Genomic DNA, 11,380 nt, shown 5'->3' with positions numbered 1-11,380 from the left:
TTACTAATAAATCAAATCTGATTAAATTTCAATTGGTTAAAACGGCCCATCATTCCAGTATAACCTAGCTTCTCCAAACTCCAAGCCTCGCTCCTCCCTTGCACCCCCTGTCGGCCACCCTCTCCCCTTGAATCCACGTCACCTCCCCTCTCTCTTTTGTGCTCTCTCACAACGCCAAGCATGCATGGCGGATCGGAGATCAAGTGGATTGGTGTTGATATTACGGTGACATCCATATACCCGATCTCCTTTCTTGACGTGGGTTCGGATCCGACGACACGTTGAAGACTACTTAAATCGCATTCTTCCCACGGCGTCATCGACGAGCAATTCAAAGACTATTCGTGGACCGTCAATGCTATCCGTCCGTGCCTCCACCACCACAACTCCGTGGCTCGACCATCGGTGTTGCGCCCCCTCATGCATCTTAAGTGTGTTGAAAATCATCTCCCGCTATACCTAGTATAGTTGAGTGAATAACCCCAAGGTGAAAACTCTCAATATTATGGGATTGTTGATTAATAGCTTTTGTATTGCTACTATCTTTGTTACCTATGATTTTTGGTTAATCTACTTGTACTCCTTCGCCTAAGAAGTCAAAGACTAGGTTCTTTAATGAATTTACTTGTTATTCAATAAGTTATTGCATTGAGATTTACATTGTCCATCGTTCTTAAATTTCTTAACAAGCTCCTTCTTGCTTGTATCAACATCATTGTTTACTTTAAGAGAATTGTTCGTCTTACGGTATCCTCAGAACCTTATTCTGATGTGAACGATTTAGTCATTTTGTGAGGAACTCTGTGTGCAAACTTGAACTACTCAATCTTAGCAGTGCCTATCATTCCTCAAGATCGATGAGGAGACGAAGTAGAATCAATGTTTGGAAATTTGTTAGATGGCCTTAATGGAAAAAACCATCTCATGATTCTTTAGTGTGCCTAAGCAGAGTTTGCATACAATAATCTTGTCATCGTATACTAGCAAAACTTCCATTGAAAATTATTTAAGGGCAACATATTCCATATTTGATAGAAATTTTTATCTCTTCTAAAAAACTAGTGCTGACGGCTTTCGAACATTTGATCATATTAAAAACTGCACAACACGGTTGTGAAAACTTAAGAAGTACTGCTAAGTAGAATTTGCTGGCTGATAAACGACGAAAAAATAAAATTTCATAAAGGTGAACTTAGTGATCATGGCTTACTTTCTCCAAGGTTCCATGTTGGCACTTTCAAAAAGTTAAGTAAGAAAGAATTGCCCATTTCTGTGCATAATAAAATTAGGTGCACATGCCTATCTCATAGTTTACCAAATCTGTGCATCCAACTCACCTTTTTAATGTTTCTGACCTGTCTTTATGAAGGGAAGATTCATGACGATTTTCGTAGATATTAGATTTCACTCTCTGCTTTTTGGAATAAGTCCTGAAGATAAGAAGATTGGTTATTGATGTGAAACTAGTTAAAAAGACATGAGAGCATGAAAGTTCCTTGTCAAATGGAACCATCGAAACATTGACTGATGTACCTGATTGATGCGCTGATCTAAAAAATAAACTTGGGCTTATATGACGAGTGCTGAACGTTTCTCATCAGGAGAAAATTCCCCAAGTGGAGAATTGTGTATCAAACATTTCGTATTTTTATTAATTTAAAACTATAATCTTTTTCTATTTAATTTTTCTTTTCTATACCCTATCCATGATGGGAAGAAATCCATATCATGTTTAATGTGCATAAGCTTGGTAACCTTTAGTGATCCGACGACACGGTTGAAGACTACTTAAATCGCATTCTTCCCACGCTCATCGATGTCATTGACGAGCAATTCAAAGACTATTCGTGGACCGTCATTGGCTATCCGTCCGTGCCTCCTCCACCACCGCCAACCTTTCCGTGGCTCAAGACCATCGGTGTTGCGGCCCCCCTCATGGCATCGTTAAGTGTGTTGAAGATCATCTCCCGCTAAGCCTAGTATAGTTGAGTGATTAATCCCCAAGGTGAAAACTTTCATTATTAATTTGCGGATTGTTGATTAATAGCTTTTGGTATTGCTACTATCTTTGGTTACCTATGAGTTTTGGTTAATCTACTTGTACTCCTTCGCCTAAGCAAGTCAAAGACTAAGGTTCTTTAATGAATTTACTTGTTATTTCAATAAGTTATTGATTGAGATTACATTGTCCATCGTTCTTAAATTTCTTAACAAGCTCCTTTTGCATTTGGTTTCACATCAGTTTCTCAAGTTCATGTGTGGGGGAGACAATGAGTGAAGCAAAGAAAATAGTAAAACCATACCAGTTGAAGCACGTTGATAGCTAACTTGTAATTTCGCAACACTACTCTCAGCAATTTAGTATTATATTTCTATGCATGATGCTAGCACCTGCATGGCGATTCTTATATGGAGCTTTTTCTTTTTGATTGAAATAAACGCAGATCTTCGTTTTCAGAGGTAAAGAGCATAACGCTGGGGCACAAACCCAGTGGTGTTATTTGAATTTTTATGCTATGACCGTTTTTATGTATATACATATGCATGTCTCTTGGGTAGGGGTGTCAATATTTGACACGTTTCGAAAACCCGACCTGAAAATTCCAGGTTAGGGTCAACCTAGACCCAAAACGGGTCGGTTTGGGTTTAGCAAATCGACACGTTTCAGAAATCGAATCGGGTTCTGGTTGACGCAGTAACCCGAAATTGACCCGTTTTTTTACCCGAAAACCCATTTTGACCTAGAAACCCTAGATTGACCCATTTTGACCTGCCTTTGATCCGAAAATTGGAGATTGACCCGTTTTTTACCCGAAAACTAGCAATTTTTTGTCCGTCCCGGGTCATTCAGGTCGTGTCGGGTTGACCCGGACACGAAGCAGGTCGGGTTCGGGTTGACCCGAATAGTGTCGGGTCAGTTTCGGGTTCGATCTGAACCCGACCCGTGACCCAAAATTGACACCCCTACTATTGGGTCTAGTCATACAAAATTTTGGTTATCATCTGATAGTTTGCTTTCCTATAATTCAGGTACGAATACTTGGACAGATTTATCAGACTTCAACTTAAGCTGCAACCTAAAACTCCTAAGTTTGTCGCAGCCAAAGTTGCTGGTGATTGCCTCCTTTTTGGACCATTAGATCTACTAATATTTTTCTCATACATTGGATTTGCTTCTGGGAAAAATGTGGAACAAGTGAAGGAAGATGTTAAGAGGGACTTTCTTCCAAGCCTGGTAATTGGTGGAGGAATTTGGCCACTTGTTCAGATTGCAAATTTCAGATATGTCCCAGTCAGGTACCAACTTCTCTATGTAAATTTCTTTTGTCTTATAGACAGCTGCTTCTTGTCATGGATTGAGCAGCAAGGAGACGCTGCTTGGAAGCAGTGGTTTAAATCTTTTATTTCTCTAGAAAATCAAGAAGGTTAGCCTAAATTTTGAAAGTACTTTTTTAGGTTCAAACTTGCACTTCTTTCTGCATTTCTGTTTATGAATTGAGAATCAAATGCAATTGCATTATTTTCTGTATATCCATTTATAGTGATAGTGATTTGGATTAAGCTGACATTATTACAAAAGAGCGATGGAAACGAACTCTGTTGTTATTTTCTCATGTTTATTTAATCTAAATGGAAATGGAAAAAATGTTGTCTTATGAGGGGAACACATTATATCTATTTAGCTGCATATTGAGGTTTGCTTTTTTGTTGCTTTCTAAAACAGCTTTCTATTGTAAAAATTTTTTGAATTAGAAAATTTTATACTAAAAACCGTTTTAGGAAGCAATACGAAAGCTATCTCAAATGAAGCCCGAGTTTCACGGTAACTTGAGCTGTGGGTTTTTGAAAAGGCAGGGACCCCCTCTCTGGTGGGGTTCAAGGCTGAAGTTCTCAAAAGGTATTTAATATTTGCATATTATTTCAGTTATGTCATTTGGGAATTTTATTGTATTTTACCCTGAGGTTATTTAGGCAAATAAAGAGGTGAATTCTGTATTTATGTTGTATTAGATGAATCAGGACAGCAGTGACAATAAATCTGAGCTATCAATTAGGCGAACATGTAAAAACTTCTTTTTGTTTTGATCTTTTGATTTTAATTTTTTTTCTTGTTTTTAATCTTAAGAGGTGACAAAATGTAAGGCCTTGCCCTCATAGGACAGCTAAGGTATGGAAATGGCTCAACAGCTTATAATTGGAGGAATTTTAATATAAAATATCTCAATGGACATTTAAAACTGGTGATGAAGATGCTGATTTAGATCCTTATGCCTGTTGGTTATAAGCATAAGCATATTGGAAGTATGTAGAGTTATGGTGAATCCATAGGTGATTGTGATGTAATTCTTGTTAGGGAGATAATTACAGTGCAAATCTTAAGAGAGGCAGTTAGTGCAATTTAGGTTAATAGTAAAATGCAACTATTTTTGAGTAAACTAGAATTAGTAGTCTTGTGCCATTTGATTTTTGTTACAGATTTATGGAACTGCAACACATGCAATTTTGTTGGTAGGAGCTCCTTTTTTTTTTCTTCTCTAGAGAGCTATAATTCCATAGTATAGGAGTTTTTTTGGCCACCCTAAAATTCTCAAGATGAAATTTATGGTGATATAAACGAGGTTCAAACTCCTAACAACTTGCAAAATTCTTATCAATTAAACAAAATTGGTGCCAACAGGTTTCCCGTTATTGATGGTAGTCGAGCTGGAGTCAGGATGTTCGAGTCGAGCTCAACTGTTAAATATCGAGCTTGAGCTTGAGCTCAAAAGTTGTGTTCGACTCGTTCCAATGTAAATGAGCTCGAGCTGTTCGTCGAGCCGCATGTGGAGCCTTCGGTGCGGTCCGGTTTGGCTTCCCAAATCGTGACATTTAAAGTTCTGCGTTTCTCGAAATACATGCGTATAGTTTTTTAAAAAATAAAACAAGAGAGAAAGAGAGCAATTTTTTTGGGTTTTGTTAGAGAGAATTATTAGCATTTATTGATGTCTCTCTTGGAATTTAAACTATAGACAGGAGTGATTTATACAACATTTAGTACTATTTTTTTTAAAATATTCGAATTTAATAATTTTGAGCCGGCTCACGAGCTCTCGAGCTGAACCTAATTAAGCTCGAACTTGAGCTTGTTTAATAAGCGAGCTCGAGCTTGTGGCTCGATAAGCTCGGCTCACGAGGTCATAAACGAGTCGAGTTCGAGCCAACTAAAGAGACGACTCAGCTCACTTACACCTCTAATTGATAGTAAAACTCTAGATGAATTGGGTTGGTTTCTTAAAGATCGTATCAAAGAAACTCGAAATGGGTTCAGTAAAACCCTAAACTGTGATTTATTTATTTAGTGAATCAGTTACCGTTACAAATCCAACGGTAGTATGTCTCAATCACTTATAATGTAAAAATATTCCTCATTATTACAAGTTAAAATAATACAGAAGCACATGTATCTAGTTTCATTAAACAAGTCAATAGCTAACCAGTGGCCTGACCTGTATCATAGTTAGCCTTATTTCGTGCTTAACCTTTTGCCCCTTCATTCTTGCACTTCAGCTATGTTTGAAGAATAAGAAATTAAATGAAATTTCAAAGATTTACTAACTTATAAAAAATCTAGTTTGATTAGAAATTTTCATTTTCTTTCAGTTGAATTTCCTGCATCAAAACCAAGTGCTGCATTCAATTTTAGTTTAATTTTTGCATTTATTTTTTACAGCTTTTAACCTTGCTATCTTTTGATTAATAATAAGACTAACTTTAAGCAACTTCTTAATGTTCAGAGCCTGTTAAATGTAATACTATTAGAAGTGAATAAAAAACAAGCGCTACAGCATCCTTGTCTCAAGAAATTTGTTCTAAAAAGCCCCATCTTATCATGTCTTATGACTCCCAAATTCTATTTTTGGATGATCTTCTCCTCAAAACTCAGATCTCAAGCCACTTCTAAATACAGAGCAGAACACAAATAAAGGCTTCGTTTGGAACGGTTTTCTTCTTGCTTTCTAAAATAGATTTCTATTACAAATATTTTTTGAATTTGATGCAATTTTAGAAAATAGTACGAAAGTTGTCCCAAAGAAACTAAAGTCACCGTAATCTCAAAGTAGCTTAGCTTGAACCGCAAATAGTATTGAATATCATTCATTGGCTCTATAAAATATGAACAAATCATAGTCAGAACTAGATTTAAAGAACAAAGAGTCGAAAGAGAGAGAGAGAGAGAGAGAGAGAGAGAGAGAGAACTTGAGCAAATGAAAAGTCCTCCAAATCAACAAAGTGCATAGTTCTCCACAAATACAGCAGAAACAGTAGTAATATGGCACAAATTTTGTAAGCCGGAACAAATGAACTTGAGAAAACAAGATGATGGAAGAAGACACTTATAATCAACTGATAATAACACCTTTTGGAACATGACAAATAAGTTACAGAAGACGAGAGTCAATTTCCATATCATAATTTCAATTTGCTTAATGAATTTTGGAAGTAAACTTGAGCTTTTTCATGTCCATCTAGCATTCACAACCTGATGGCGAGCCTTGCTGTCGGCCGCCACTGCTCACGTCAATAGTGTCAGGTAGGTATCTAAAACACCAGCAAAACTCCATTAAAACCAAATTCACAGAAGCAAAGGCATCAAGGGCCTTATCATATTACCAAATAATCAAGCTAGCTCAAATAAACTTGCCAAATCTAGGGAGGTTATAAAAAAGTGAAGTTAATTAACAAAATTTTCCTAATTAATAGTTCAAAATTTTATTTCATGGAAGTTAAATTAAATTTCCCCTATTGTTTTAACCTGCCTGTTAAAATCTATTATTTATGATTATAAAAACATCCAACAAGAGCCAAAGAACTCACATTTCCTCTTCAGGCTCATTCTTGAGAGCATTCTTAGCTATGCACTGAAAAGCAGCCTCCACGTTGAATCCTTCTTTTGCAGATGTCTCAAAGTAGGGGATGTTACCCTTTGAAGCACACCATGCTCTTGCCTTTTTCTCTGAAACCTGAAAAGTAAAAAAAAAGGAAGAAGTTCGAATTTAAAGTTTAAATTCATACTCAAGTTTCGTTTGGGACAGCTTTATTACAGTTTCTTAAAGCAGCTTTCTATTAAAAAAATTTAAATTGTGTACTAGAATGCTGTTTTAAGAAGCGGTAAGAAAGCTGTTCCAAACGAAACCTCAGACTACAACGATAATGAACACTAGATCAATATAGCATTCATCACAGTTCCATATGAAATGGAGATTCTTACCACACGACTGTTGCCACCATCGATATCTATCTTGTTTCCCAACACTACAAATGGAAAGTTTTCAGGGTCTGATGGACTGGCCTGAAAAGATAGTAAACAGATACAAATTAGTCTCAGATGCCTGCATCTGAGCGATGGTTGAGAGAAATTTATTACCTGAATTAGAAATTCCTCACGCCAATTGTTCAGGTTATCAAACGACTTCATGACATTAACATCATACACAAGAACACAGCAATCTGCACCTCGATAGAAAGCCACTCCTAGGCTCTGAAATCTTTCCTGGCCTGCCGTATCCCATATCTGTTGCACATAAGAAAGTACAGTTTCACTTAAATATAAACAGCAAAGGTGTCATGCCATCTAATAAAGAAATACAAAATAACCATAAAACAAGATAAGTATGGCTCAATATGTTACGGACCTACGGTTCAATGTGAACCGACCAAAACCGCTCCAGATGGGGCCGGTTCAGGTCTATAGGAGGCGGCCCAAGCCACCTCCTTAAGAGCTGTGCGCCCAAACATGTGCCCCCCCGGGTGGCAATTGGAGAGAGGGAAGGGGCGGCTAAAGCCTTGGAGGTTAATTTGAATTTGGTTTATTTTAGGAAGCATTTTATTAGGAATATATGTATTTAAAGAAGATGAGAGGCTACGGTTAGGACATGCATGATTATTGTTTCTCTTGGAATTCTCTTTGGTGTCTTGGGCTCTAGGCTTCTCGTCTAGGGATTGGGAGAGAACAATCCTCCTCTCGAATTGAGGATCAATGGTATATTTGTTTCGTTCTTTCTTCACTTTGATTTCTATGAAATTATCTACTAATTTTGATTGCTTCCACCCAAACTCTTCTATTTTTCTCGCTGATTTTACCGATTATTGTTAGGTTTGCTTGCGAACTCAAGTATTCCCATTAGGGTTACTTGCGAACTCAAGTATTTTCTATCACAATACAGAAGTGCTTTTAGTTTGGTAGTCATTATAGAAATGGAAGTTTTATACAAGTATTTCTGGTATGCCCTCTTAAGAAAGGATAGCGTTTAAAAAGTTACACAAACAATTACTTACATCTGCCTTCTGCTCGTAACAACAACATTAAGATTGTTCTATATTAATTATAAGCATCATCAATTTAACCTTATCCGAGCTTTTTGAGCTTTTCTTTAATGATTCTTTGATGTGAAATCAGGAATTGTTGCGAGTATTAATAAGTAATTGATTAAGTAATGATAAAATTTAACTTAATGTTTCACCCAAGTAGATTCAAAGAGGATCTTAAGAAGAAAGCTATGCGTAGGCAATCAATCACAAACTGAAGTTAAAGAATCCTTTAAAACAACAATCAAAATAAAGTAATGAAATGATTATTTCAACATAATCCACCAGTTAACAAAGCAATGTTTTCACCTTGAGTTCCATGAATCTCTCTCTTTAAAGTGGTAAGGTTTGACGGAGAAGCAAAGCCAATACACCAAGCAATGCCACCACAAGAAGGAAGAAGCCTCGGGTAGTAGTTGTTGGAGCGGTAGTCGAAGTCGAAGAAGTAGGTGGATGGTTGACAACGTATCAACGACCCGGAAGGATGTGCTCTTCAATTGAAAGCGTCAATTGATACAAGATGCGGTCCTCGTATTCTTCCACCGAGTTGTCGAAGCCCAGAGTGAAGTCCAATAAAGAAGATCATAGGATGTCGGTCCGTTAGAATCTTCTACGAACCCGTGATCAATCTCCAGATCAGCCATTCATAATTGCCTCGAGGGAGGGAGAAGAAGATTTAGGGAGGGGAAGGAGGGAGGCGGCGGCTTGCAATGGGTGGGATTTGTTCGGCCGTGAGGGAGAAGGAGAGGGGGCGGGTGAGGGCTAGGGCTTGAATGTGAGAGAGGGATTATTAAAAAATCTGAAATTAATTCAGATTTTTCTAAGAGAGAAGAAAGGGAACAATTTGAATTTCAAATTATTCCATAAAGGGTAAGGGGCGGCGATTTAGGAGGGGATTAAGAAGCTTTAATGGGGGATTTTGAATTAATTAGGAGAGAGATAAGCATGTTGAGGGAGGGCCGGCCATGTAGAGAGGGGAGGGAGGGATTTTTATATTTAATATGTGGGCCCGAACGAAATAAATAGGGGATTTAATCAAATCTGAATTTATTCTCATATTTAATTAAATTTGGGGGGTTTCCTATCTTAGATTTAAGTATTAGGAAAGCATTTGAAATTCAATTAATTAATTGAATTCACATTAAGAAACTTTCCTAATTAATAAAACCTATTTTAGGAAAGGGAATAATGAGCTTTTGAAATTTGAATTTCAGCTTTATGGGCAATGAGAGGGGGGCCGGCGGCTGGACTTGTGGGAGGGGCGGTTGGGCCTTGGAGGCCAGCGGCTGGGGTGGTGATGGCCGGCCTAACGGTCGGCAGTTAGGCCGGCCAAGGGAGGCCGGTGGTGAAGAGAGGGGAGTGGCAGTTTATGGGGGAAAAACGAGGCCGCAGAGAGGGGAGGCCGGCTGGTGTTTGAGGGAAAATGTCGTGGAGGAATAATAGAAAGAAGAAATCGAAGAACCGCGAACCTCGAAATTCACCAAGGTTGACGGGTATTGCTCTCACCCACCTAGGGTTTCTCCTCTCAAGAACTCACGAAGAGATCAAGCAAGAAAGTGAAAATTTCATTCATAAGCATCATTAGAAAATAATACAATGACTAGGTCTTAATATATAGGCCTCCAAAAGTAAAAACATCAAAGACACATATGCTTTTGGGCCACAACATATAACAAATCCCATATAGGGATACAAATGGAAAAACTGAAATATAAATAACAGAAATAAAATAAAACATCATAAATAGAGACTATGAATCGTAGCTGTCAATCTACGATTCCTCTGATGGTAAGTGTGACGAAATCTTCTGCGGATGTCCTCATCATTCTTATTCTACATTTGTCCCTATTTAGTGTTATATGAAGCATTGCACAAATCTTTGTACAATAACATCCACGTTTCCTTAAATCTGCACTTTCTTCCCAATTCCTCAACATTAATTTTATCTATCCATTTTATTGGAACATATTCTAATGTTCATAATGCATGCATACCCAAACCGCTAACGGTTTTTTTACCGCTTCTTAATGCGGTTTTTTAGTACAAAATTTTAATTTTTTGTACTATAAAGCTGCTTTAAGAAGCTTAGGCTTCGTTTGGGACGACTTTCTTATTGCTGCTTAAAATAGCTTTCTAGTATAAAGATTAAATTTTTGTACTAGAAAGCTTCTTTAAGAAGGATTAAGAAAGCCATCCCGAATGAAGCCTAAAAAGTAGCAAAAAATAAAGAACATCAATTATAATTCACTAGTATAACAGGGGAGCTCAAGGTACCAAGCATATCATAGCAAAACCTACCCTAAACATGAAAAAACAGCCCATGCGGCCAAAGAAAACTGAAACAATATAAGGAAATCAATCAGCCCTGACGGAGAAAAGGAAAAACCCACCTGTAATGTGAAGAGCCTGTCCTCGAATTGAATCTCCTTCGTTAAGAAATCCGCCCCAATCGTTGCTTTATACTGATTACTAAACTTCTTATTGACATATCTGCGCAACTAATCAAGGTCAAACCTTTCCTGCTTGTCGGTTCTTAAAAAACTTAAATTCTTTCAGCAATTAAAAGCCAAACACCACTAAAACCACATAATTTCAAGGATACTGGTTCATCAAAGACGTCTTCCCGACCCTGTCACAAGTCCAAAACGTAAGAATTTCAAAAGGGAAATAACAACAAAATCAAAACTTTAGGGAGATCGCAAAAGGGCCATAGCGCTCACCCGCTGTCCCCGAGGATGATGACCTTCAGAAGCATACGCCTGCGCGACGCCATGGATTTGAGAGCTATCGGTGAATCGGTGGCGACGAATCGGATCTTCTAGGGTTTGATCGCCCTCCTCGAATAGAATTCGGAATTCACACAACCTGGAACCCGCGGAGGGACTAAAATCGGATTATTAAATATCTTGTTTATTACGGAATTTTTTGGACCGAATACGCGGATATGTATACCAATTCGATTCGGCCGATCTCCACCAGCTCGAGCTCGAAATCGTATTGAATTTATAGATCAGCATTGAGCATCACGAACTGG

At 37.8% G+C, this 11,380-nt stretch overlaps 2 protein-coding genes across 3 annotated transcripts in view; one reads left to right on the top strand and one right to left on the bottom strand.

Annotated features, from left to right (window-relative positions):
* LOC110092088 (protein Mpv17) overlaps nucleotides 1-3,639 on the top strand; it is an 18,638-nt gene extending 14,999 nt beyond the window's left edge. Inside the window, exon 3 of the mRNA XM_020816461.2 lies at nucleotides 3,031-3,639. Within this exon, the coding sequence (XP_020672120.1) occupies nucleotides 3,031-3,430 (400 nt within the window). The 3' untranslated portion in view covers nucleotides 3,431-3,639. The remainder of the gene's footprint in view (nucleotides 1-3,030) is intronic.
* Nucleotides 3,640-6,237: 2,598 nt separating this feature from the next.
* LOC110092285 (ras-related protein Rab7-like) lies at nucleotides 6,238-11,346 on the bottom strand. 2 transcript variants are annotated; one of them, XM_020816783.2, is made up of 7 exons: nucleotides 11,067-11,334; nucleotides 10,949-10,975; nucleotides 10,737-10,836; nucleotides 7,406-7,552; nucleotides 7,250-7,330; nucleotides 6,856-7,001; nucleotides 6,238-6,579 (listed from the first exon to the last, which is right to left on the bottom strand). In XM_020816783.2, exons 1-7 carry the CDS (start codon nucleotides 11,117-11,119, stop codon nucleotides 6,507-6,509), a joined length of 627 nt encoding a protein of 208 aa, XP_020672442.1. In that variant the 5' UTR covers nucleotides 11,120-11,334; the 3' UTR covers nucleotides 6,238-6,506. The 2 variants fall into 2 exon arrangements, with proteins under 2 accessions (XP_020672442.1, XP_020672434.1); XM_020816775.2 differs by having other exon boundaries at nucleotides 7,250-7,552; nucleotides 11,067-11,346.
* Nucleotides 11,347-11,380: the final 34 nt, after the last annotated feature.

The sequence above is a fragment of the Dendrobium catenatum genome, unplaced genomic scaffold, assembly GCF_001605985.2.
Source record: "Dendrobium catenatum unplaced genomic scaffold, ASM160598v2 fragScaff_scaffold_1400, whole genome shotgun sequence".
In the NCBI taxonomy this organism is placed as follows: Eukaryota; Viridiplantae; Streptophyta; class Magnoliopsida; order Asparagales; family Orchidaceae; genus Dendrobium; species Dendrobium catenatum.
This window is presented reverse-complemented; position numbering and strand designations above follow the sequence as displayed.